This window comes from Notothenia coriiceps, unplaced genomic scaffold, assembly GCF_000735185.1.
Source record: "Notothenia coriiceps isolate Sejong01 unplaced genomic scaffold, NC01 NC01_scaffold00017533, whole genome shotgun sequence".
Taxonomy (NCBI): domain Eukaryota; kingdom Metazoa; phylum Chordata; class Actinopteri; order Perciformes; family Nototheniidae; genus Notothenia; species Notothenia coriiceps.
This window is the reverse complement of record NW_011350234.1, coordinates 166409-194172: the sequence shown is the minus strand read 5'-3', so window position 1 is coordinate 194172 and position 27764 is coordinate 166409. Positions and strand designations below refer to the sequence as shown.

Sequence of the window (27764 nt, the reverse complement as noted above, 5' to 3'; positions counted from 1 at the left end):
AGAGCCAAAACAAATTCAGGTCAAATTCTGAATGTTTTAATTAGTCAAAAGTCAACAGATAATACCTCATTTCAGTGGTACTTCTTAGTGCTCAGTTAAAAGGTTAATATCTATGGATGACCGCCCTTATCCAACACAGCGGCTGTGTTTGTCACTCTTTGCTTCTCCTTTTGCTGCCTCTAATGGAAACTGCAGGGGTCCAGCCTGGTGGCAGTGTTTTCCTATCACTCTGTCACCCCAGCCATGATGAACAGAAGCAGGAGCAGTCCAGTCCCACATCAAAGGGGCTTCTGATCAAGATGAATTGCTTGCAGAACAAACCTGCATAGCACAGTGGGGCTTTAACCAAAAAAGGGTTTGTATCCTTTGCTTTGAAAAGTTGTGCAATCTTTCAAATCCAATGACAGGGTGATAGAAAAATAATAATGTTGACACCTATTATGCAAAATCCACTTTTTCATGTGTTTTATACAGAAACATGTGTCCCCTCTGTTTAAAGAGATTCTGAAAGTTTCAGGAACAAATATTTGCTCTCTTTTTCTCCTGATCCATTTATATAAAAACCTGTCTGAAAATGAGCTGATCAGATTGTTGGCTTGTGTAACCATTAGCCAATAACCAACCAAGGTAATCACCTTTTCACCTGAATCTCCTCCTAGAGCACCTGTGTTTTTTTTTTAACCGAATATCTCTTAGAGGGGCAAGGGGAGTGGCTCCTTATTTGCATCTAAAGTAACAGACAGAGAATCAGCACTTTTGAAACAGGGCTGAAACAGAGGGGTTTATGGCATGCTACAATACGTTTGGTAATTGGAGCCAAACACTTCATAGACATGTTTTATATATATAACTGACCTCAAATATATTGATGAAAAACAGTATAATAGGGGACCTTTAATGAAAATCTGTGAGAATGGCCGCTGGCCAGACTGCATGGTTGGTTTGAGCTCCTCCCACCTCCTTGTGCTCTCCACGCTGCTGCAGAGGGCTCTGCTCCGCCTCACTCCACCTCTGCACGGTGCAACAGCAGCAGCAGCAGCAGCAGCAAGAGCCGAGAACAGCCTGCAGCAGCGACACAGCCTCCTGGTTATTGACCTGTCGCATGTGGGATACCTGAAGACAGGAGGATATCTGCGGGAAATAGAAGAGCAGCTACGACACAGTTGTGTTGTTAAATTATTTTGTCTTTTTTTGGAGGGCTTTTGTGTTGCCAGGGAAGAGAAAGTCCGAGCAGGTAAGCAGCCAGTCAATAGGCACGATATAACCTTGGCTACTTTAGCATGGTTACATTGTAGCCTTTTTGTTTCCTTTTATATTGTGTTGGTTTTTCGATGTATATTAAGCCATAGTTACGTTGACCAATTATGTGTTGAATGAAAGCAGGTAAATACAACAGCGGTTGTTTTTTTTTTGCCATATTCCTCAGGCTCGCGGACATAAATGATTTAAATGCGACAATACCGTGTTCTAAACCAGACTTGGCTACAACAGGCGAGACAAGTGTTTTGTCACATCTTCATATCAAATCTAAAAAAGGAAGCTTAAGACTAAACACATGGGGTGTGTATGTTATGTTAAATGTGTGTTTACTTAACATGCTACCATACATTTAAATCACTGGCTGTAAGGCGGAAGTTGTGAGATATTTGTCAGAAGTTTACAAGTGTTGGCGGAAATCCCTTCTGAGTAGCCTATTGAAAAACAGGTTGTGCCCCCCTATGAATGAATGGGCTGTGAGCAAGGCAAGCGTGACAAAATTTGCTCCTGAAAGCATTTGTATTCAAAGTGGGTGACTACACACTGACCTTGTCATCAGACCGTAATATGGACTATAGATTGTCTAATTATTCTGTTTATAAATGGCTATCAGTCTGTAGGCATTTCATTCATTCAAGTGTATAGGCCTTTTTTTGGCATGGCACATTAAAGCAGTTAAAAAACAGGATAGCATCATGAATTATGTTACAGTAACCCAAGAAAAATTACCATCAGATGACATGTACTTCATCAAGTCTGTCCCCAATGCTGTTAGTTCTGGTGTGTTTAGGGGGGTCAAATGTGTCCTGCAAGGATTCCGACAAAGTACAGTTTTACCAGCTGTTGAGTGTTGATAAGCCCTCTAACCTTTACCTTAATTATACTCCTCTTGCTCTCCATATCTCTGGGCTATTTAAACTGTTGCCATCCAGTCTAACATTGCACCCTGACTGCATTCCTCAACCTCTATGCATAACAACTTGTTAGCTCAAAGCAAATACCTAGTTTTGTGATCTCAAGGGAAATTGACAATTTGGCTTTTAGTCTAAGGGTATTATGTTCAGACTCCCACACATTAGGGTAGTGGGTTTAAATTTCACAAGCGGATCAAGTGTGATTTTTTGAGACATCTAGTGGCCAGCTCACTTTGCATGATGCACAGAGGTCATGGGTACATGCCTGGTGACTTCAATGCTCATGATGTCTTTATTAAGTGGCCAAATATTATGAATTTCACACCAGACTGTCATCCAATCCCACGTCATTTTTCCTTTGCATTCTTCATATTTTTTCCAGAACCCGACTTCCAACATGTTCATGAGACATTTTTCATAGTCTGTGTATTGTTTTGATTGAAGGCAGGCCTTGAATTCTGTCATGTGGCTGAATTTCTCGCGGTTATGCCCTGTGTGTGTTTTTACAAGAGGAAGTGAGAAATATTGAACCTTGAGCTTGAGAAGGTGTGGGGAATGTAGACGGCAGGGTCTATCTCTGTTCAAACAAGGCAGGATGAACATGTAAACAAGAGGTAGAATAACTTGAGGTGGAGATGGCTCTCTGTTTTCTCTGGAAATACAGAAAATGTTTACCGTCTGACATTCCAGTTCAAATTGAATTCCCTCATTTCAACTTCTGGTATTTTTTTTTGTATCCCCTGCAGGGAAAGTGGAACAATAAAGACTAAATTGCCCCTGTTAGTTATATCCTAACGTATTAAATACACCATGATAATGTTCTGTTATTGCCTGAGTGTCCCATTAACCCCCTAGACATGTTCTTGAGTGGCAGTCAGTCTATTGTCTACACAGGCTCAGCAGCCCAATGATCAGTCATCGCTTCATGTGACTCATACACAATGCCATAAGATGTTAGGCAAGGCTCCTTTTCCTCTGTTGTCGCAGGAACGGTTAAACAAACACTGAAATAGTGGGTGCTTTCCTGCTCAACCTGAGTCAGACAGAAACATGCAAACTTGCATTATCATCACCAGCAGGAAACGCTTAATACTTATAGATTAGTAGATTGAAAGGTTGTAATACTAGAGCAATGAGTTTTAAGAAAAAGCATTCATTTGTCTGTTCTTGTATTTTAGTCAATGCAAAATCAGGAATCACTACAAACTAAATGCCTGAAATAAGACAAATGTAAGTAATCAGCTTGCATGTATCACCCCCTTGTATTTGTTTCAGGAGAGTACATTTTCAACCTCCTGCTTTCTCGTGTTTTTTTATGATAATGAGTCTCTAGATAGTGGGCTAATGTTGCCCCATGTGTCATAGCAGCACCTTGTTGAGAGGCAATTAAGACTGTGTAAAACACCCAGAGGGACACCCAGATGCAAGGAAACAAATGATCTTGAAACTGTGTTGATCTTCTCACTGTCAGCCCAGTTAAACAGGACACACAGGAGGTGTGTGTGTGTGTGTGTGTGTGTGTGTGTGTGTGTGTGTGTGTGTGTGTGTGTGTGTGTGTGTGTGTGTGTGTGTCAGACACACATGTTTGGTGTTGTTGGAGGTCTGTGTGGAAGGGGGATGGGAGGTTGTCGTTGGTGTGAGATTCACCCTGGTGAGACTTTAGACATTCCTGGCATTCCGACCTCTGGGATGCTTGAGGCTCCTCCGTCTTCTTCTAGCATGTCGGGGGCTGCAGAGGACTCAGGGGGGGCTTTTATGTCACTTGGCTTTCACCGACAGACCCTTTGGTTGAACAGAAACCACATACCCTCTAATTTAGGAAGCCATGGGAACAAGTAGCAGAGCACATATCAGGTCTTCTTAAATTACTCCCGCGGATGACACTTAAATCCTAATGGGGGTCCTCTGTGAGCTCTGAGACACTTGTAAGCCTGGACTCACTCATCACTATATTAACACTTTCGAAAAGAAAAAGTAACATACCCTCTTTTTCTGTTGGAATTTCCTAATATGTCTCGGGTGAAAACAAATGAAAACAAAAAAAACTGGTATTACTTTTCTCTCCGATACTGATCTTTCTAATTTAATTGTATTTTTAGACAGTTCCTATGTATGCAAGCAGCTTAACTTGTTCACAAAGAAACATAGGATTGTGATTATGATATGGTCATAACAAAAGTTACAAGGATGTATTATCTTCATTCTATTAACAATGTTTCCCATTCTTCTCTGTCCTCTACATACTGCTTTGTGATCAACAACTTGTGACGTTGCAACCTTCTGTGTGCCAGCCATGACGCTTCATCCGGTATCTTCCACATCACTCAACAGCCACTTCTGACGAACCTGATTTAGCAAACCAAAGATGTCAGCGTGCAGCGACTTTGCAGAACACGTGTGGAAACCCGGCTCTTGTAAGAACTGCTTCCACCCGCTGAGTGCGCACCACAAGACTGTCGGCGGCCTGGATGGCAGTGTGCCAGCTGCTTGTTTGAAGAGCATCCTGGGAGGCGATGAAGAAACTGGAGTAACATCGCCTTCACCCTACAGCAAGCCAACCATCGCTGTCAAACCAACTATGATGAGCCTCGACACCAACGAGTCTTTGATTGATGTCAACATGAACATAGATCAGGTAATCCTCTGTTCATCTAAAAGTATTCTATTCCTGCCCATAATGATGAATCTGTTATTTAACGCATGTCCTTGTGTATGTTTCAGGAGAACACGAAGAGCCCAGTTGAGCGTTTGGGCCTGAGGAAGCTCCTAGACCTGTCGTCTCTCTACATTGATAGTAACGGCTGCAACAAGGCCCATAGGGATGCAGTTCTTCAGAGTCCTGAAACAAAGAAGGACTATAACAACTGCATTTCCCTGGATTCTTTATCGCCCAGTCACCTGCCTAAAGACTCGATGATCATCAGCAACATCTTTGTCACCCAGGAGGAGGGTAGAGGCTCTCCGTGTTTGAAGAATGCTAATGGAGACACTTGTAGGCAGCAGAATACAACCACCACTAGAACCAAGAGCACTTATAATGGAATTAGTGTGACTACCAGGGCAAATCTTCAGGACACTGACCAGGCATCTGTGGAGATACCTTTTTCTCTGGATATTGTCCCTTCCAGTGGTCCTAGCAACAGTATCAGCAGTGAGAGTACTGCTTCCGTTACTGCTAAGATATCAAGCACTTCTACCCCTTTCCTCGCCAAAGCCTTAAGTGTGGACACCATTTGCCATAACCCCCCACTATCCCTCCACTCTCTTCCCGCCCTGTCTGGACAAACCAGTCTATCGGACTCCTCTTCTTCCTATCGTAGTAGTACAGATTCAGTCCGGTCAGGGAGCCCACCTGCAATGGGAGGCTCAGAGTCAGATCCCAACTCTCCTAATGACTCAGAACCCATTTATGCTGAGAGCACCAAGAAAAAGCGCAGGCCGCAAGAAAATGGGGTACAATCCAATCCTGTGTCCCCAAACCAGACTAAGAACTTATCCCAGGGCTCTGAGCTTTTGGGAGAGAGTCAACGGGCCACCATCACTGTAATGGCAACTCACACAGAGGAGAACAACAGGACTTTCTTCCTGAGCAGTCCAGATTCAGCCATTAGCACCCAATGCCACTTCAGCCCCACAGCACGCAAAGACCCCACTAGCCCGGCCTTTCGTTGGCCCAGCCCCAGCCACAGCTCACCTTCTTTGCTCACAGAAGCCAGCCTTACCCCAACTTTCTACCCCAAGCCTCAGTCCAGCCCACCCATTCCCCCGAAAAGGACCAGCCGTTCCCCAAAACTAGGCGCCTCCAGCCTCTCGCCGTCCATCTCGTCTCCAGTCCCTCTTCCTGATCTCCCCAGATTAAGCACTTCCAGCCTCTCGCCGTCCTTCTCGTCTCCGGTCCCTCTCCCTGAACTCCCCATGCTTTTCCTAGTTTCTGCTCGAGAGGGCCACTTCAAGGTCCACACGGAGAACCACAGTTCAGCATCGTCCGAACGCTGGCACAAGCCGCCCCACCACCACAGTTCTGGCTGGAACTGCCGCATTGAGGAAGAAGAGGAGGAGGATGAGAGGGAGCGGAAAGAGGGGGTGAAGAAGAAGTTGGCACCTAACCCAGGGACAGCATCTCGGGTGACGGGCCTGGTCAATGGTGCCGCTGTCTGGAAGGATGCCAGGGACTGCAAGGCCCACAGCAGCCCCCCTTCGGTGACAGAGCCAGGCACGGCCCCCCCAGCTGCCCCCGACAATGGTGCCTGTCAGGGGGAGACTGAGGGCACCGGTGCAGAGGAGGAGGGCAAGCATAACGGGAGCATGCCGTCCAAGCAACCGTATCATGGCGGCTCATCAGAGCTGCTGGCAGCGAGGGGATCTGCCAACAATGAGCCCAATCCTCCTCCTCCTCCCCCACCTAAGAAACTGCACAGGTAAGAACAACAAATACCTTTTAGTTTGGCTGTTTATTAACATTCCATTATTAACCAAAAGAATGACGGAGCACTTGTTCTGTATCTGGGTAGGACTATACTTCATTAATCTCTGGAAAATACATGATTATTATCATTATTAATTAACTTTTTTCGGATATCATGTTAGCAGTAAGATGTCAAAGGAAATGACAAAACCGGTCATTAGAATTTGGAGATAAATAAGATAAGAGACTTTTTTTAATCATGACGTCATGATTGAGCTTCAACCTTTTTTTTCTCGTCACTAACAGTTTAACAACAAAATCTTTTAAAACTTTGTTCAATGCTGCTAAATCGATTCAGCGTTTCAAACAAGGCTTTTTCCATAATGTCCCTTTTTTATACATTTCTCTTCATACTCTAGCACTGTAAATACAATTCTGTGGAAGGGTTGGTCTTACTAGAAAAACTCAAATAGAGGTATAATTACACACTAGTAACTAAACACTTTCTGTGAGAGGAATGCTATGCATTTATCAGACTTGAAATGCCCATTATAGCACATCTTTGCGTGCTTCTCCTACCTGGGACTGCATTAAAAACTATTGGGACTGTAATTCAGTCATGGCACTATGGTTTCATTATTCAGTAATTCAGCACTTTCAACATGCACTTAGTCTAAATGCATAGATGGGTTTTGCTCTCAGATGGGACAGTATATATATAGTGTTTGTGCTGCTTATGTAATATAAGCTATACTTTATTGCCTGTGACAGTGCACATGCATGCATCTTACTACTGTGTGAATCTTACTGTGTCTTCTCCTTTCATTGCATCATTATTCAGCCTTGAATCAGCCTCCATTCTGCTGCTTGTGATCATTCAACTGTCCCGGGATATTCCTCAATGCATGCTTTGTTCCATTCATGCTAGTAATGTGACTTTTTCAATTCTAATTCACACACAAAATGGGTCTGTTAAATAGTCCCCTGCTGTGTCAATTTGTTTTGGCTGAAGCACAATAGACTGAACTGTAAAAAAAAAAAGAAAAAAAGAAGCAAACTCAGGTCTTACAAAATATAAATAGAGATTGTAGAACAGTTTTAATTATTTAAACTACATTTCAGTGTTTAACGAGGTCGGTCTTAGTCATGGAAAAAAGGATTCTTGACGAATTGCTTAGTCATAGTTTTGGTTTGCGAATTGAACACGAAACTGTTGGCATGAGCTTTTAGTTCTTGATGTTTACATGTGCTGGTTCTTCTTAAGGCTTAGAAACAGTCTTCCATCACTTCCGGGATTTGCAGGATTCGAAATGTCCACCTTTGTTCGAGCCTTGTGAAGTGTAACTATGTTGACCCACTGTACTCAGTGCTGCTAGGATTTATTAGCAGTAACATTTGCACATGCTTTAACCTGAGTCTGCATGAAGCTAAGAATACACTGTGCTGTCTGAGTCAGCTACACCAAAGCACAAACAGAGAAGAGGCCTTGTGTTGCAGTTATTAGAACATCAAAATGATCTCCCCAAAATAAACGTTGCTTAGTCTGAGACACCATGATGAGATGTAAAAACACTGTAACTTCCTCAAGGCAAACAGATGTTGTGCCTGAGCTGCTTGTGTCAGCACAAACTAAGTGGGAGTGTTTTACTGTCAAAAACACAGGTTGCTGATCACATTTCAAGGGCCCTTATGTTTGTGGTAATTCTAGTAAGGGCCCATCTCCCCTGTTATGACGTTGCCAACATTCTGCACTGATAAAAATACACCTTGTTGAGACACACGTGGGAGCGCCTCGAGCCAGCCAGTGACAGTTGTGGCTTTCCCAGTCTATTGGCGGATTTAGTGTATTCAATCAACAAGAGTGGAAATGTGTTACAGGGAATCTGAAGCTAAATTGTTGCCGCAAAGCAATCAAATCTTCATGAAAATATGTATTATTGACAAAAAAAGAGTGCTGTGTGTGGCATAAATGGGGGATATTCACAATAGAAATACACGTGTGTACATGCAGCCTGTGAAGCAGCAATTTGATGTGCTGAATCATTTAAAAGGCACAGATGGTTTGAAAAAGCTGCTTCACAGAGCCTGTAATCACAGTGAGAAACAGTTCTTTATTCCTCGTAACAGGTCAACCTACATATCATGTGGAGGGTCAGCCTAGCAGAGAGAGGTGTGTGTGTGTGTGTGTGTGTGTGTGTGTGTGTGTGTGTGTGTGTGTGTGTGTGTGTGTGTGTGCTTTTTTAGAGGGAAGGCATGTCACACCGGTCAGTGAAGGTTACTTGCATACAAGGAGGGGCTTTAGTGAACAGATTGTTGCCCCTGGCAACTCGCAAACTTTCCCAGTCTGGCAGTCTATTGCCACCAGTAGAAGTAGAATTTATAGATCAGCTATGTGGATTCAAGTCCACTGAGTTTGACTATCGCTCCAAGACGCACCCCCCCTCCCTCCGCAGAGCCGTCCTGATCCCTTCTGTGCAGCAGAACAGATAGCATCTTGTTGCCGTCCGAAATTAACAACCAGGTCAATGAGTGGATTCTATAAATGAGATATGGGTGCTTATATTTTGCGCATCTAATGGGTGCTGTTGCTTTCCTGCTGAGGGACTTTAAATACACTCACTCGTGTGGAGCCAGGGTTGTGTTACTATACATGTCGGGGCTTTAGAGAGACTCCAGTCTGATCCAGGGGCATTTGGTGCCGACAGCCCAACAAGGACTTTGGCCTGTCCAGCATGAGGTAGGCACCTGATAGCATCTTACACTCTAATGATCTATCATAACACTAGTGAAGAGAAGTGCTGATCTTCTTGTTTTTGAAGGAAAATGGTTGCAATTAAGTGGGTTTCCGCAGGGCACCACAGAGGCTAGTGTTCACACCTCAATCGCTCGGTAGTCAGATTGAGAAGTGGCTTTGAATGGCTGGTGGTATATTTGTTTTGCTTTTTAGTTTATTTGCCCTCTCAGTCACATCCTGTCATTTGCTCATCTTTCCTTTTCCTGCTTAGATTATCTTTTATTTATTTGTATCTGAGCGCATTCGGTTGGTAATTTTCAAATAGTTAGTTAAAGTAATTCAGAACAAAGTTTGTTACTTTATGTGTAGTAGGGCTAATAGAGGAAAGTGGCTTCTACTGAATAAGGGAAAGAGATAGCCGTCAGAAGAAGATAACAAGGCAGGGCTGGAGGAGTTTACAGAAGATAACGAGGATCGGTGTCAAACATTAATGGATCTTTGTTTCAAAGACATGCTTTATATGACCATATAGCCATGGTAACTATCCCACAATCATGTGGAAAGAGACAATGCATGCCATTCTTCTCTGCACTGTGTAGCGTACAGAGGTTGCACAATAACAAACACAAATGCATGGTATATAATGATCCCATATAACAGCAATGCAATAAGGCTACCCTTTGTGCGTTTATGTATTTAAAGAGCACATAACATATTTGATAGAACAGAACCACAAATAGTCATTTCCTGTGTGTCTCATCTAAAACCCCCTTCTGGTCTTCTTAAAGGATGCGGAAACACTTACAAAGTACATTCTGAATTAGCCTAAAGTAGCAATACACACTTATAAGTCAACATCTTTTCTAAATTCACGACACAGAAATATTTAAATAAGACTCAGGAAGTGAAACCAGTGGTGAGAATCTGATCATCATCATCAACAACAACACTGCAGTATAGTGTTGGTCTCATTTTACAGTCACACTGCTATCTGTAGCTACTTAGCTGTAACTCCTATCCGATCCCTTTTTTTAAAAACTCCCCAAGCTTCTCACAGACAGCTTTATTAATAACACACACACACGCACGTGCGCGCACACACACACACACACGTCTTGGGGATGGCATGATTGTTTACATTCTAAACTGGGTTACTGCCGGGCTGATTGCAGTGGGTTCAGTGGGCCGATCATGATATCTCACGTAGACTTTGTTTTAGCAAAGGAAATGAGTCGATAGATTCACAGGAAATAAGCAATTAAGATGTTTTTATTAATAGATGTTTAGTCTAAAGCCGGGCATTCCATGTAGAGGGATACAACTGTAGTGAAGGATGCTTTGGGTACTAACAACATGATTTTGGAATTTTTCCTTCAATTAAAAATAAAATCATTTTAATCCACTGTCGATCGGGTTTTAGATAACAAGTATTTGTAGTTTTAAAAGTCAACTAGTCAGTTAACAGCATATTATTTGCATTCAATACCTTGCCTTTTTTAATAAACATAATATATTTGGGTTTCAAATGATTAAGATTTACAGACTCAAGTAATTTAAAGAGTATTTTCTGACATGTATTATACCAACAAAGGAATCAGTCAATCAGAAAATGTTCTCTCGATGAATTCATAATGAAAATAATCATACATTAGATACCCTAAATGGCTATTTAAGTGTTTGTAAATGATTCCACACAGGCCTAATCTAAGTCAAGGTCTTTTTTGCGTGCCCTTGCTCAGAAGCTTCGTTCATCCGTGCACATCCTCCCGCAGGACGAGAGCCATGACATTCCTCCACCGAGGAAAATCTCATGTTTTGGATACAAATCTGAGAGATCTAGAGTGAGACATGCACAGGCGCACACATGCACATGGACTCATAATTCCTTCACCCATTACCATTTTTCATCCGCCTCAGCATTTCCACTGCCTTTCATCACCGATCTTTTGTCTGTAAAACGATAGCTGATCCTTGAGCTAAATGCCCACAGAGAATACCTAACCCTTTGTCTCCTCCTGTGCTCCTCTCCTCTCCTCCCCGTCTGTTTGTTCTGCTGATTTACGGGTGAATTAAAGTTGGGGTGGGGGTNGGGGGGGAAGCAGATAAAAGAGTAGAGGAGTCATTTTGTGATGGAAGAGGATAGAGAGATGAAGAGATGGGACGGGACCCTGCTTCCCTCAGCCATTAGCGGGTATAATGAGACAAGTGAATGGCTGCCACTCAACCTAATTGGTCACCTTGATTAGGAAGTCTACTCATGCACAGTTTTCATTGGTACTATACGTGGCCATCATGGCAGTCAGGAACAGCGAGCAAGAAGGATAAAAAGCTGCTTTCTCCTAAGAGAAAATAATTAGCAAGGTTATGTCACTTTCAAAAAAGAAAGAACACAATCTATCTTTCACACTAAAAGGATAGATGGATAACTAATGACACGACACTTGATTCGATATACTCAGGGTTTCCGTTGCCGCATCTCTTAAAAATATAAATAAAAATCTATTTTATTTATAGTCTGCAGTACAGAGATGAAAGGAAACAAGGTTCAGAGGGATGGGAAATGACATGAAGCAAAGGTTGTGGCTAGCTGCAAAGAGGCTAACCACAGCTTTAGTCTGGTAACACTAAGGTAGCTCATGTGATCTAACTGTGGATATATCTTTGCCGTCTTTATTATCCCCCTTGTTTTTCTGCTTTAATATTAAATATGTTCTAGTAGTCTTTAGATCACTATGACAGTTTATCACACTTTGCATTGCTCTCTCTGGAGCAATACACAGCTTTACCCAAATTGTTTTAATAAATCAAGCACTACTTCAGACCTGTTCACAGACTTTGATGTGTAATATTTGTGTAAATTCCTCTTTATAGAATCTTAAAGGGGACCTATCATGCAAAATGCACTTTTGTACATCTTTTTATACATGAATATGTGTCCCCGGTGTGTCAGGGAACTCACCAAGTGTCAGAAAACACAACCCTCTCTCTTTTCCTCCATACCCAAATCTTTAAAGACGGGGCTGCAACGGATCTGATACAGACTGATCCAGATTTGAAATTGTTCTGACGTCAGAAACGGGGTGCTCCGCTTATATGGGCAACTCTCCACCTATCAGGGGAATGAGAGGTTGCCGTGGCATGGTAACAGCATGGTAACAGCATGGTAACAGCATGGTAACTCGCCCCCCTCCCTTTGCAGGGGTGTGGTCAGCTGTAGTACATATACCAGGCCTGTAAGTGGCGCTGTAGTCACAGAATCAGCCCTTGCAAAAACAGGGCTGGAAAAGAGCAAATGAGGCATGGCTAAAATGCATGATCTGTTTGGTATTTTGAAAAAAAAACATCACAGACATGTTTTATATTGGTATGGCCCTACAATATATTATTCAAATATAGCATGATAGGTCCACTTTAAGTCAAGTGAATCTTGGGAAATGTAGGAACATTCAATGTGCCATTATCCTGCATTGCGCCTCGTGGCCACAGTGTGTGATATTTATCCAAACAGTGACTTAGTCTCACTTCAGGGGCCAGGTATCACTCGTGCTGTGAGCCAAAAAACGAAACAAGCAACACTGCCATATCTGATAGAATCATAACATGCCCTGAGAGGATTTAGTCGTTGTTTGTTGCAGCTATGAATCATGACAAAAACAAGAAGTGGCTCTTGAACAAGGAAGTGGAACTACTCCTCAACCTTTACTTGTTCGTCATTTCAAATGAAACAGTGTGCTGTTTTACGTGGATTCATTAGAATAACATAGTGCTGATAAGAAAGCATCAAGGGGAAATGGAGTTTTCCACATTTTATGGACAGATCTCTTTCAGCAGAAAGCCTACAGACCAGTGGATGCTAAACTTGGCTTAATGTTTTTTTGGGCAATGACATCAGCAACACAGGCACGGAACAGATATACACAATATATGGTTTGAATGCATGTCTGTTTGTCCTATCAAATTCACCGTGTTATTCTCTCCATTACAGAGTGTGCGGTAAGATGAGTGGCAGCAACATGGAGCTGGACCGCTGCAGCCAGCAAGGGTCTGCTGAGAGCCCCCCCTCCTCTCTGAGGGGCCTGGGCAGTGCCAGCCTACCCACCGCCTCCAATGACAACCTGACTGCCGACACTGGTGAGCACCATATCATAAGTATTTTGTATTCTATTGATCAAGCTGGTGCCTTTCCACATCTTTAACGGACATAGGCTTTTGTTAATGTGTTAGTATGGCTGCTCAGACGCTGTTTCAGCATGTTTCTTTAAAGATGCACTTTGTTGAGAGTGAATCACTGTCTAACAACAGTAAAAAGAGGAAACGGAGCGCTGCATTGTTTTACAGTGGCTTATCTCTTCCTCTTTTGTAAAGTCACATCACAGTTTTTCTGACCCCGTGTTCATTTTGAAAACGCAACTTTAGGATTTCTACTATCATCGAACCTGAGACGTGGCTCAGAATGAGTGGCATCCTTCACATGTCCTCCGCGGTGCAGATGCTTGTAATGGCTGTAACTTCCTGAGCCATGTTGTTTGAAGAGATAATTATGGACTCTGATAACGAGGGAAAAAGGGCTTGGCTACATCCTACTTTTTGTGTCTTTACAGTCTTCCCCCTCTGTGAAAGCAGTTATTGGAGAGCACACCACACCATTCATCTCAGTATCTGCCTCCTCTAATGTAATGTCAAGTTCCTACTTTAAATCGTTAATTGACAAATGGATCATAATTCAGTGGAAGATGTTTTGAGTGTCAGCTTGAACCCAGGATTTTGGAAATGTCCAGCTCTTCTGAGGAAACGAGGTATGTGTTGGTGCTAAGGCTGAGCAGCAGGCAGTGACAGACGGGGTGTAGTAAATAAATCAAACTCACAGCTGTCACCCAGGAGGATGTGAGTCTGTGAGGTTATAGGAAATTAACTCAAGGATGCTGAGATGCAGAGGGATATGTGTTTGAATCAATGGTCTTTGCTATCTATCTGTATCTGTGTATCTATTTGAGCATGTTGTTTGATGTTAGTTTAACGAAAAGTTTGGGCATCTTTGTTTTTTTAATGTCTCTTCCATACTAAGCTACAGCTGGTGAGCTTAGCTTAGCTTAGCTTAACGTAAACACTGGGAAGAGGGAAACAGCTAGCATGGCTCTGTCCAAAGAAAACTCACTAATTAATACTTTATATTTGTATTGATTGATGTGTTTTTTAAAGACATGTTAGTGTTATAAATAATTGAATCTAATTCTCAGCAAATAAGACAGCTATTTCTTTAACAATTTATATATCTTTTGAGGTGAAGTTTGTCCACTTCTGTAGTTGTGTTCCTTTTACTACAATTGTTTTAACCTTTCCTTTTAGAAACTATACGCTATACTGACTGAACTAATACTAACTTTGATTTTAAGTAAACCTGCTGATACAGATTATTTTTCTTTTCTCAGGTTCTCGAGATGCTTCCCGAATGTCTTGCTCCTCTCCATTCTCCAGGAGTCCTGCGGCCTCAGCTCCAGGGTCTCCTCACCCCCCATTCCTAAACAGCTTAAGTAACACGCCACCTCCGCTTCCAGAGAAAAAGATGGTCAACCGCACCGTGTCGGCTCCAGACAGCGCTAACGGAAGACCCTTTGTCCGAGCCTACCCCCGTCTCCCGTTCACCGGCTCAGAGAGCAACGTGTGCCGTCCCGCCGATGTTAGCTCCCGCTGCAGTTTACCCTCCAGCCCTATAGACCCCCGACCCGTTTTCTCTTCTAACGAGTCTCTGGAGCGCTGCCACGCCCCGCTAGGCCGACCTTTGAAATCCCGGACTCTGGATGAGCCCCTGAAAACTCACGGGCGTCTGGGCGTCCACTGCCGGAGCAGCATCACCTGCTCCTCCTCCCCCCAACTCAGCGTGCCCTTTTCAGCCTCAGAACCTGGCTCTGCGGCCAATCTGGGCTCCAGCCTGCAGCTACAGACCCTCCTGAGTAACATAGACAGCAGGGAGGGAGTGTACTCCAAACTGGGAGGCCTGTACGCAGAGTCTCTGCGGCGCCTGGCTCTTAAATGTGAAGATCACTTTACTCGTTCCCAGAGAAACCCTCTTAGGTTTGAGGAGAGCAACTGGTCTCTGTTCAGGCTCACCTCCAACAAGCCCAGCTGCAACTCAGGAGACGCTGTGTACTACTCTGCTGCCTGTGCCTCGGACCCCAGCAACTCATACGCTGTGAAGGTAATCCCTAAATACTAGGCCTTACATTGTGACTTTGTTTAGAATAACCTTGTTCATTTCCTGAACGCCTTATCTTTTGACCAGATTCATTTTTGCAATTCCCAAGGTAACTGGTGTTGCTGGTCACAGGCTTCTGAAGGTTGCAAACAAAATAACAAAACAACTTGTCTATTTAAACCCTATCAAATGAAATCATGTTGTTAGAGCTAGAACAATCTTTCAATAATTGTCCCTTTTCCAAATTGTTTACACGCAGAAATGGAAAATGTTGGGCTAAATGAAAAGAAAATCGCATGGCTTTTGCAGAACGTGCATAGTATCAAAAACAGGGTCTGGAGAAAATAGTAGGGATTCTAACTATTTCCTTTTCCTCAAACTAACTGCTACATTGAGTTTTTAGAAGAACTTACCAATAGTTTGTGATAAATTAATCTTTGAGTTTCCTAGATGGCTTTGAAATTTGAACCACGTTTAGACACTAATGATAGTATAGTAAACAAGTGTTGGCTGTGTTTTTGTAATGTACAGATCGTGTTTATTCTCCCTACTTAAAGCTTGATGTCAAGAGAGCAAGGAATCTACAGCGGCTGTTGTTGAAACTGATCTTCTAAGCAGGGATTTGACAGTTTGAGGATAGAAGGAGGAGATTAAAATTGGGCGCTGGTCTTGTTTGTTCTTAGGCTACAGATGGGATGGCCCCGCTACAGTAGAAACCTTCAGGGCATCTAGTGTAAACAACCAGGAAGAAGGGTGTGGGTTCAGTCTCACTAACCTTTGTCCTAAAGTCATTAGTGTAGTACAAAGCAGCAGTTGTTTGTACAGTATGTGTTGTACCACAGCGTGGCTGCCCACACTCTTGCTTAATAACCCCAGGCCCAATTAATCTTTACATTCCAGGCAGGATTTACAATCAGACAACCCCCTGTTGTCAAGGCCAGCACACACTCAGTACCAAACACACACTATGTAGTATGAGACCATTCAGCACAAATAATCATATTATAATCAGATGTGCTACCAGTGTGTTCCTGGCTGAAAGTTGAACCCCATGAAAGTGGATTTTAGTCCAGTTAATCACTGAGAAGAGATTATGTTTAGAAATCTGACCCAAACACACAATGAGAGTTGTAACATTTGTATGTTTGTTTTAGAACTGTATTTAGTGTGAATTTTCCCAGAGCATGTTAGCGAATCTGCAGACAAAGAAGGGCTGTACCAGAGTTTGGATAAAAAAAGCCTTTCTGCATGAAGGACATTAATTTCACTTGAATGAGAGCAGGAACTGAATTGGCCTTGGAACTTAACTAACAACAATCCCTTTCTTGTGTTTCTTGGCTCGGTTCCCTTCCTGCTCTGTTTGTGGAATGTGCCTCTCCCCCCTCTGGCCCTTTTATCTCCTTTTCTTCATCCTTTCCCCCCACTGATCTTTGTGTTTATACCTCCGCAGATTTGCAAGAGTCCCTCCGTGGATGCCAAGCAGGTCCATCTCTACGGCCTGTCGGTGCAGCAGAGTATGCCCCCCCACTTCAACCTGCAGCAGGACTGTGGCCACTTCCTGGCCTGTGTCCCCCAGAGCATGCTGCCCTCTGACGAAGTCTCTCTGCCCAGCACACCTGCCTCCTCGCTGCCTCAGCCCTCTGCGCCTGGCCAACAGGTAGAGCGAGAGCGAGTGGTGGTCATCACCCCGGAGATCCCTCGACAGACGGCAGCTGACTTTGTCCGGGAGTGGGCGGCGTTCCATAAAGCTCAGCCAGAAGTCTATGAGCGCCGTGTGTGCTTCCTCCTCCTGCAGCTCTGCCACGGCCTGGAGCACTTGAAGGAGCACGGGGTCACGCATCGCGACATCTGCCTGGAGAACCTGCTGCTGGTGCCACATCTCCGCAGACCCTCCCAGTTCTCCCCACAGACCTCCTCCGAAAACGGCACCAGTTCAAGTGGCGTAGACAGTCAGCGTCACCTTCCCCGGCTTCTCATCAGCAACTTCGCTAAGGCCAAGCGTCGCTCCTCTGAGGACGCGGCCTCAACCAGCGTGGACCCTCGCTTCAAACGCGACCACGCCAGATTGGCTCCTGAGATCGTGTCAGCAGCCCAGTACCGGAAATTCGACGAGTTCCAAACAGGCATCTTGATCTACGAACTCCTCCACCAAGCCAACCCCTTTGAGGTGAGTCCAGCTCTGAAGGAACAAGATTACCGCTGCGAGGAGCTGCCCCCCATCCCCTCCGTGTCCCTTTACTCCGCCGGCCTCCAGAGGCTGGCGCAGCTCCTGCTCCAACCGGACCCCATCAAACGCATCCACATCCAGGAGGCCAAGCGCATCCTGCAGAGCCTGCTGTGGGGCCCCCGGAAGGACCTGATGGAGCAGCAGCAGCGAGAGAGGCAGGGACAGGGGGTCGGCTTTGTTGATGGAGCCCGACACGAGGGTCTCCTGAACTGGCTGGACGTGAAGCGGGCCCTGCTGATGATGAAGTTCGCAGAGCGCTCCCTGGAGCCCGAGAGGAACGCAGAGCTGGAGGACTGGCTCTGCTGTCAGTACTTTTCCTCGGCTCACCCTCTGTCTCTCTGCCACACTGCGGAGCTGCTCTACTCAATGAAGTGATGTCCACTTTAAAAGGTGTGTGAGTTGATTAGAAGTGATGCGTGAATGTGTGTATGAGAGAGACCAATAACAAAGGTAATGTCTAGACACTATGGATGGGAGACACTGTGAACCTGCCCACCTGTTTGCGCTGCATGCTGAAGAGCCATGCATCAACCTAACCGTCCACTGTTTTACAAACACGACCCTGCTACAGACTGGCAACATGGCAAAGACATTACCTGTTAACTATTTCTAAATATTCTTGTAACAGTCAGACATGACGGGCAAAATCATTAAACATTCGCTTATCGACTAAAATCGCTTTGATCAATATGGACAGTATGCATAATCCGATAATACACTTACCAAAGTTTCATGTTTGACACTGTGTTGTGAGTATTTATTAAAATAAAAGACATCTCACCCGATAAGAAGAGGCTAACCATTCATTACGTCAGCTAGCTTTGCAGAGTAATGCTGTGTCGTGTCTAAATAACTGTGCAGCTAACTTTGAATAAATAAAAAAAGATATGAGGTCACTAGCAGACTTACACTGTTGCACCTTCTCCGTCATGTTTTTTCATGGGCACATAGTGCTGTACTGTATACTGTGTAAACAATACAAACTTTTCTTTAACCAAATCCACAGAAAGTTACACTGGTGTACTAGTGGCATACGTTTTGTTTTTAGACAGCAATGTGTGTGACTCAAAATGAATTGGATTGACAAAACTTTTGGCAACGTTAGCGTATGTTCTATTGAATGGATGCCCAGTTTTACCGTACTCTTACTTTTAGTATATATTTCAATGTTTTGACATTTGTCGCAGTGCCTTTTGTTCTTTGTATATGTTACAGTGACTCCAAATGTAAATATTGCCGATCGTTCGTCCTTTGTGAAACTGGCCTTTCACCGAATGTTCCCGAAACAACTTTGTACAGTGATTTGTAGATGATATTAGAAAATGAGCCCAAGCAGGTCTTAAAAAGCCATGAATAAGAACAGCCGTTAAAAATCTATTTATGAAATAATTTGTTATCCTGTAGTAGTCACTGGAATGTCTCTGTTTATTTTCATTTGTGGATTATCCAGTTGTTTGTTTTTGCATTCTGTGTCCCATGAAGGCTGCAGAGAAGGCCTCGAGTTCATGGGAATATTATCTGGACAAAGAATTTCCTAATAAAGTCAAGAAATGTACAGCCTGCACCAGGTTTCAGCCCGACTGATGTTCCTAACGTTGTAGACAAAACACGTGGTCAGATCTCACAACTAATACATTATTGATTAGAATTATTTTGTGTGTGCCTCACCTATTTGCATCTATCAATAAACTGTGCATATATTTTCTCACAGTATAATCTGGTGTTTTGATTTTTTTTTGTATTTCATAATTGGGCTTAATATTGAGTTTGAATTACCAGCTGTGCCTGCAAAACTTTTACACTCCTACATGAAGAAAAGATGATGTATTTATTTTTTCTTAAAAGGAAATGAGGGCTTTGTTTGAGTCGTGTTCTCGTATTGTGTGACAGAAAGTCTTAGGTGTTATTTGGATGTACAACATGAGCACTACTGCATACAAAGTCACTTAGACTTTGTTATGTGTCTTGTTTTACTCTGTTTTGAATAAATTGATTATGCAAGGCAGTGTGGCATCTATTGTGAATGCAGGATAAAAAAAAAACGCTGTACCCTCCAGTGAATATACAGAAATTGTAGTAGCCTTTTGTGAAGGGATTAAAGTAATTTATTGAACCAGGAAAGAAAAGTGAGAAAGAGCCAAACAACGCTTGAAAAAGAAGCATCTGCTCTTGCATGGGAGACGGAGAGGCTTTGCAGGGAGCAACACAACAGGTTGTACGTGTTGTGGAATCTCAATTTCGGAGCCTCAGGCCAAACCAGACCCCAGACTTCCAATCCCTTCCCCAGCGCCAATCCCTTCCCCAGCGCTAACCCCCCCGAATCCTCCACCATGTAGCTTTCAGCTACACATCGCTCCTTGAAAACCGCTGGCTGCTCCCTTGTCATAGGTGGAACTATGTTGCTATGGTGTTTTGACCAATGGAACGGCATTTCCAGGAACGCAGTGAGTCTCGCTACCCCTTTCTCGTTCTCTCACACACACACACACACACACACACACACACACACACACACACACACACACACACACACACACACACACACACACACACACACACACACACACACACACACGTCAGGAGGTTGCATACCATACTATACTGTGACATTTTTTCTATTCCATTACTTTTTTTATGAAGTCCTGTACAATTACTTATTCATCATCATAGCGCACTGTGACTTCTTTGTGACCTTTTTTATATATTATGACTTTGAATTACTTTTAATGATATGATTAACTTTTTTGAGACACTTTTTGTGACAATACTTACATTTCGACATACTATACTATGACTATTTCAACATACTATGCCATTTCTTTCCTATTTTTCAACATGCTAATCTATGACTTGCCATAGTATTCAATAACTATTATAAACAATTTTTCAACATACTATACTATGATTTATTTTTGATATACTACAGTATAACGTTTTTCCAAATATTTTCGAAATACTATACAATTCCGTTTTTTGACATACTACACTGAAGTTTTCTATATTTTTTCTAAATGCTATACTATGACTTTTTTCTGGGCATACTATACTGAGGTTTTTTCATTTATTTCAACATACTATACTATGACTATTTTTGTTATTATTTTGAAATGCTATACTCTGACTTTTCTCATTATATTAGTATGCCATATGTCAGCAAAATGGAGGTCAATGGCGTTGTAGACCAGCTAGGATTGTTGCCCGTCTGTGTCCTTGCTCTCCTGGTACGAGGGTTTGACCTGCAACTATTTGCCCACTACGGTGAAGCACCTACTCTAACAGGAACTGCATTAGGCAGATTATGTGTGTGTAGGATATATGTCAGTCCCTTTACCCAGGCCTTTTTCACAATAAACATTTTGACATGACAGTAAGAATATCTGTATATAATAAAATGAATGATGGCTGAATTCCATACCTGAATTATTTGTGTGATCTTGTTATTGTGCTTACTCAGTAACATCAACAGCTATGGCAGTGTTCCTCTCCAATTCATTAAAGAGTTAGAAGTGATGTTATCAGGCACCCTGTGGGACCCAAAACAAGCAGATAATAGATTATACAGTCACAGCTACATGCAGGTGTGCTCGGCTGTCTGTTTTTTGTATGACCACATTGATCTATAAGTGTGCCACAGGGGGTTATCTCACCAGACAAGAGATTGCAGATTAGGGATTGATAGAGGTAGAACTAAATGCTGGCATTGCCTGACCTCTGAAAGCTCTTTTTTCATCTCAGCTGAGTGCCTGTTTACCTCTCTCCCTTAAATGCGGTCTGTCCCACTTGCAGCTCCCCTCATCATGCTGTGTCTGTTATTTTTGCAACAATAAGGTCCATGAATCTTTAATAAAACAGAAGGCAGCCTCCCACCGGCAAAAGTCATTCTTGAATCAATAACCCATGTTGGAAATGGAACATTGAAGACAAAGAGAGAGCTGAAAGCAAGTCTTCATCAAGGCCTCTCATTTTAGAGTATTTGAAAAGGGCAAGGATGTTAACTTTATAGGATAGTTAATCCTTTGAAACTAAAGTCAACATTTCAACACATCTATGCAGTGTCACAAGTTTCAATGGACCTTTTCTTTGAATTGTGCACCTTTAGCAGCATATATAAAGTTTAAACAAGATGTTTTTTTCTAGAACTGTTTAAAAAGTAGTTTTCACTTTGTGTACTCCTTTTACATCAAGAAGTCACAACCTTGCACAAAACCTGCGATACACATATTGTATACCATAGTTCAAACATAGTGGACCACTCCCAATATGTTCCTGGTAGTATTCTGACATCTAGTGGATCAAGATGGCTACTACATCCAGATTTCAGGTTGTTTCAGGATACCTCCTTTGGGGCCTGTCGAGGATTGACCTCCCCCTTAAACTTAAACGGTTAACATCCTGCATTTTTACCTATGAAAGGCACTGTATGTACATATCTGGACTTACACTTCAACATTTTAATCTATATACATTTATCATATTAATATCTGTATATATTCAAACCACTTTGATTATATTTATCTTTGATGTCAGATTTTTATTTTGTTATTCTAACTATCCTTCTTTAAACTCTTCTATGTCCTATATTGTGTTTAACTCGTATTGCTGTTGCTGCCAAAACACTTAAAACTGTAGAGGGTTGCTTCAATTATAGGTAGTGAGCAAAAGCCATTTTAAAATGTAAAACATGTTCATGTTTGATTCATTGTGAGACATACAATTAAAACATGTAAATGTTTTACAGCTTTAAGAAATAATATTTGTAACTTTTTAGGAATTATTAAAAACTCTTCACCTTTTCTTATGAAACCGTGTGCGACCATGGCCCACCAATGCACACAGAGAACTGTCATGAATTGCGAGACTTTATTTCAAAAGATCAAAACAAAGCACAGCATTAAAACATTTCAAAACTGTAATGACATCCACTCTTTCCTCGTGAGTGAAATAAAAGATGCAATCGAGCACTTTTGGCTTATCATCATGCTCAGAAATAACGTGAGTCAAAGTAGTTTGTTTGGTAATGAAAAATAATTCTACTTCTTTAAATTAGTCTACATTAAAAAGTTGAATTCATCATGCCAAAGCCAAAGCAAACGGATTCACAGAACTCCCGAGTTAGTGACGTTGAAAAATACGTTCGATCATTCATTTGATTATGTGGTGGAGAAACAGTTTCAGTAAGCAGCCGGTGATGCAGTGGAGAACCCGGTCCTGGGGGAGGACACAGGTGAGATCAGCCCAGGTAGGGGGAGGGGGGAGAGGAAGGTAGGGAGGGGGGTTTAAAGGGTTCTTGGAAGGAGGGTAGGGAAAGGGTTCTAGTTTTTGGACAGGGGAAGAAGGGGCCTGGGGAGGGCTGATTTCGAGGCTATGTCTTCACTTTTTCATGGTTTTTGGCTCCAAGGGTAGCCCAATGTCCTTCCCACGCAGTTTGAGACCTGTTCATGACAGACAATTCAAAAGTGTTATACAACTGCCAATTGAGACTTTATAAATCATAATCATTAGCAAATGCTTTTCTTACCAATTGCTCTCTCTATCTTGCCCAGGACCTGGTTGTTTGGAATTGCTTTCCCACATTCATAGTCTGCGATGACTTGAGGCTTCTCATTAATTTTCTGAGGAGAAGATTTTTCATAAATAATTAAGAAATGTGTCAAACCACCAGCCAGCAAAACTACTCAAGCATAGCTGGGCATCATTTATTTTCACATTGTTGAAGAAAACTGAAACCAACAAAGTGGATGTGATTTCTTAACATTACCCATTTTGAGGGGATGACGGTTAGATAAAAAAGGAGCTTACTCTGAAATGTGATCTTTTCAAACTAAATCTTTTTATACAGGACTGTGCATAGCAATTGATTAATACTTTCCCAAAATACATTTGAAATGTCTCCTATTATACTCTGAAGCTGACCGTTGAGCGGCCCGACCAAGCAAGGAGGCAGAGGCAGAACGTCCCAAATACAGCATTTATTACTCATGGACACATGATTCACAGCCTCAATATTGCTGTCCACGTGAACACGAGAGGCTTCTCAATTCTTACATTTCCCCTCCTCGACTCCTCCTCAACTCCTATCCTCGAGACTTAGTCCCGCCCACAGGAGATGCGAGCGGAGGACTGAGGAGGGGAACCGAGGAGAGAGGAGGGGAAGCAGCAGGCGGTTAGAGAAATGAGAACTCCTCTCCTCTGAGCGGTCCTTTTAAAGAGACGCCCATTAATGATGACAGGAGGCACAGCAGCCCTCTGTCTGATGGACAGATGTGTTCATGATGACTTGTATATTTACTTTTAATTCATTGGCAGTGCGGTATAATGAGACAATAACAGGCTACAGATGCGGACACACACAAATATATTTATATAAATATAAACAATTTAAAGTATGAGAGCACTCTCATAATAACGTAACCCAATCAGAGACTGGATATATCCCCCCCTCTCTCTGGTCGCTGAAATGGGGAATTGAAATTACGGGCCAAAAGTTGTATTTACAAGTATTACAAGTAAGCATAGGACACCAAACCAACTGAGACCTGTCTATCCGCTGCATCTACACACTGTAAAAAATACACACACCTACAGCTCCTAAAGCATAATCAGGCCACAGCCGTTGTGTATTTTATTATGTGAAGCACTAAATGGTCTTAGAAAAATATCGACTCTTTGTTTGTAGATATCTACTAAACTACAGCATACAAATACATAGAGTAATGTAGGCCTGTTATACTGATTGATATATATTTTACACACTGCTCTGCTTTCTGCACGGACCTCACAGCTTTTCTCACGGCAAACATCGCCTCGCGATGAAAGCAGTTACTAAAATAATATCCAGGGGATGCATGCAGAGCTGTCATTGGCTGAGATAAGTCCGGCCGTGCGTCACGCCTCCACCGTTCCCGGAAATGCATCCTTGGAGGAGCCGTGGAGGATGCATCAGTGTATCCTTGATCATAGCTCCTCCAGAGAGCCTCCTCAATGCTCGATGCTCGGTCCTCGATGTCCTTCAACATGGCGCGCTGAAATTCATTTCCGGGTCACTACCGGAGGAGAGAGGAGTCGAGGAGGGGAAATTTAAGAATTNTAATTAATATGTAACTAATCAGCCCATCTCGATATGACGCATTAAATAAACAAAAGACAACATGATCAGTCAGGCCGGAGCACAACCAAATGACTTGAACATAATTTTTCCGCTCGATGAACTAAATCTCTGGTCTCGCACAACACACGTCATCAACACCAAGCTGGCCGTCACGTTAGCACATGTCACCTCTTTCTTTCAGAATGAGGCGAAAAGTATTAAACGGGGAGAACATCACTACAAGTCTGGGCATGTTGAGAGCTGTATATACTAGGGCTGTCAAGTTAACAAACATTTTTAACACCACTAATTATTTTAACGTGCGATTAACGCATGTGTATTTGTCCTCGGCCCGCCCCGTAGTTTCAGAGTCCAAAGGCTTGACGTTGTTGTTAGTTGGATGGTGGGAGATTATAGCGAGAGATATGGATTAAAAAAAAAGGTGTTTTAAACAGCAAGCCAAGCACACAGCTGATGCTGACAGCCCCGCTCCTGCCGCTCGCATGCTGCAGACCACGCTTGAAAGTTTGTCGGGGAGACGCCTGGACACTTCTACGAGCATCAAGCTTTTAACAGCGATAGCTAAATGGGTGGCTACAGCTTAACATTGTGGAGGACGAGGGGCTGCGTTAGATAATTCGGATCGCATCCAACGTGTCGACTGCACATCACAGCGCATTATTTATTTATTATTTTGACCCACAGTGCTTTGACTGAAGATGAAGACAGAGGAGCGGTATTTCGCTGACAACTGTAAACAGGCTTGTCTGTTTGAGCAACTGGCTCAGTGCAAAGAAGTAGAGAGGGTTGGGAGAGAATGTAAGAGAGAGAGAGGTTCCAGGTTGTTGTGTTGAGAATATTCAGGAGAATATTTGTCATTGTTCCAATGATAATAAACAAAGATTTGCATAAAGCATATTTGTCCACTCATGTTGATAAGAGTATTAAAAACTTGAAAAATATTCGTTCCTCTAAGGTACATTTAGAACAGATGTGCGATTAATCGCGATTAACTATGGACATCATGCGATAAAATATTTTGTATCGACTGACAGCCCTAGTATATACACAAAAGGGGAGTTAGTCTGTTCCGTAAGAGCCGAGGTGAGTGGGAAACGAGTGTAATGTGTACCTTGTTAGCTAATGTTAGCTAGCTGACATTAACGTTCCACATTAGTAGGCCTCCCGTGTACTGGCTCTTACGGAACCGACCAACTCCCTTTTTGTGTAATAGCAGCTCTCAACATGCCCAGACGTGCAATGATTTTCACCTAGTTTAATACTTTTCACCTCATTCTGGTGTTGGTGACGTGTATTGTGCAAGACCAGAGATGTAGTTCATTGGGCGGTTTCACACACAAATAAGTGTTACTTCACAGTTTTACGACAAACTGTGACTTTTTTTACTTGGAAATTATTTTTTAAGATTGACAAACATATTTTGTCTAATTCATGGCACAAATCAAACGGGATCGAAAAATAACTTTTCTCTCGCCATTGACTTCAATACATAATTTTTCCGAAATAAGGTCCCATGGAGTTCCACCGGAAAGGGGGGTCTTCGGCTCTCTGCCAAGAACCCTTTTTAGGTTAGCTAGCTAGCTAGCAAGTTGGTTGGTCGCCGTACATTTCTTTAAATAACAGTCACATTACCAAGCTACCCGGACTAAGGTAAACATTTGTGTTAGGTTTGGCTTGCCCAAAAGACAACAAGTTAAGTTAATAATTGATGTTTTAAAATATGATTTCAATTTGCACTAGACAAAGCTAGCCGTTTGGCTGTCGACATACACTTGGTTTAGGTTACCAGAGTATTGTATTTAGTGAGAAGAAAGCCGTTTAGTTTCTCATACGCCCTTCATAATAAAACCGACTATATTGTTAGTTAAAACCACACCCCATCCGTTATAAACGGTTTGCTGGAAGAAGTGAAATAACACGTCTACTGTTGTTGTTATTAGCTAGCTAACGTTAGCAAACCAAACTACGGAGCATGTTTGCTGGTCATTTTAACCCGCAACCACGTGTACTACATTTAACTATTACACCATGTTATTAACGTTTACTCAGTTATTTACTAAAACCTGAATCATTTTGTCTCGTTAAGAGTGTCCATAGTTGAGAGTATGCTTCAGAAATAAATCAAACACAAATAAGGAGTGAGGTGTTCAAGCTAACCTGCTTGGATTTGGCCTGTGAAGCAGACGGCCCCTTCTTCCTCAAGACAGTCACGGTATCCCAGTCACTTTCTGCCATGTTTGTAGGGGTTTACTCGTTACCCGTAATATTAAATATAGATACAAAAATAGGTACTACTGTGTGTGGTCAAAATGATCCTTTTTATGAAGGTAGTGCTACTTTAGCGAATCGGACCTTCCTTCTAGTGTCACCCACGCGCTCTGCCAAAGCTTTATTTACAAAAGTGAAGAACAAGGACATAAAGGAAGCGTTTAGCAGCGACCCCTGCTGGTGGGGCACCTGCAGCGACATAAGCAGCTCCATTACATAAAACACACATTACATCAGACTGTTGTTACAAAATATCAGTTTTTGGATGTTTTGAGAAAAAAGTGCACAAACCTTAAAAGACTAGAATTCAATTATTGCACTGTAAAAAATGCTACTTAGTAATATAGTACAAATTAATGGAGTAATATCTCTGAATTTGTATTATTGAGTGGATCAACTGCATGTTATGAATAATGGACATTTTGACAGGACACGATTAGCGATGATTTTATTAAACAATACCGTTTTCAACAAAACAAGAATACAGGAGTTTTCTTTATCATCAATTTGGTGGAAGTGAGCTTAAAACTATGTGGAACTTTTAACAAATGCAGTTGTTTAAGGCCACAATTCCCCAGTTACAAGACATTTCAGATGCAGCATTACTGTTTCGTCGTGTACGGATGGGGGACCAGCCGAACTCCGACTTGACGTCCTC

At 42.5% G+C, this 27764-nt stretch overlaps 2 protein-coding genes across 2 annotated transcripts; one reads left to right on the top strand and one right to left on the bottom strand.

Moving 5' to 3' along the window:
• The first annotated feature begins 993 nt into the window (after positions 1 to 993).
• On the top strand, positions 994 to 19712 carry LOC104950439 (tyrosine-protein kinase SgK223-like). Its single transcript, XM_010776969.1, has 6 exons — positions 994 to 1234; positions 4463 to 4806; positions 4893 to 6589; positions 13296 to 13441; positions 14740 to 15506; positions 16954 to 19712. The coding sequence occupies exons 2-6, from the start codon at positions 4537 to 4539 to the stop codon at positions 18103 to 18105; spliced, it is 4032 nt and encodes a 1343-aa protein (XP_010775271.1). The 5' UTR covers positions 994 to 1234; positions 4463 to 4536; the 3' UTR covers positions 18106 to 19712.
• A 2864-nt stretch (positions 19713 to 22576) lies between these two features.
• edf1 (endothelial differentiation-related factor 1) lies at positions 22577 to 27232 on the bottom strand. Its single transcript, XM_010776971.1, has 4 exons — positions 26996 to 27232; positions 26715 to 26736; positions 23249 to 23401; positions 22577 to 23162 (listed from the first exon to the last, which is right to left on the bottom strand). The coding sequence occupies exons 1-4, from the start codon at positions 27071 to 27073 to the stop codon at positions 23101 to 23103; spliced, it is 315 nt and encodes a 104-aa protein (XP_010775273.1). The 5' UTR covers positions 27074 to 27232; the 3' UTR covers positions 22577 to 23100.
• Between the last annotated feature and the right edge of the window lie 532 nt (positions 27233 to 27764).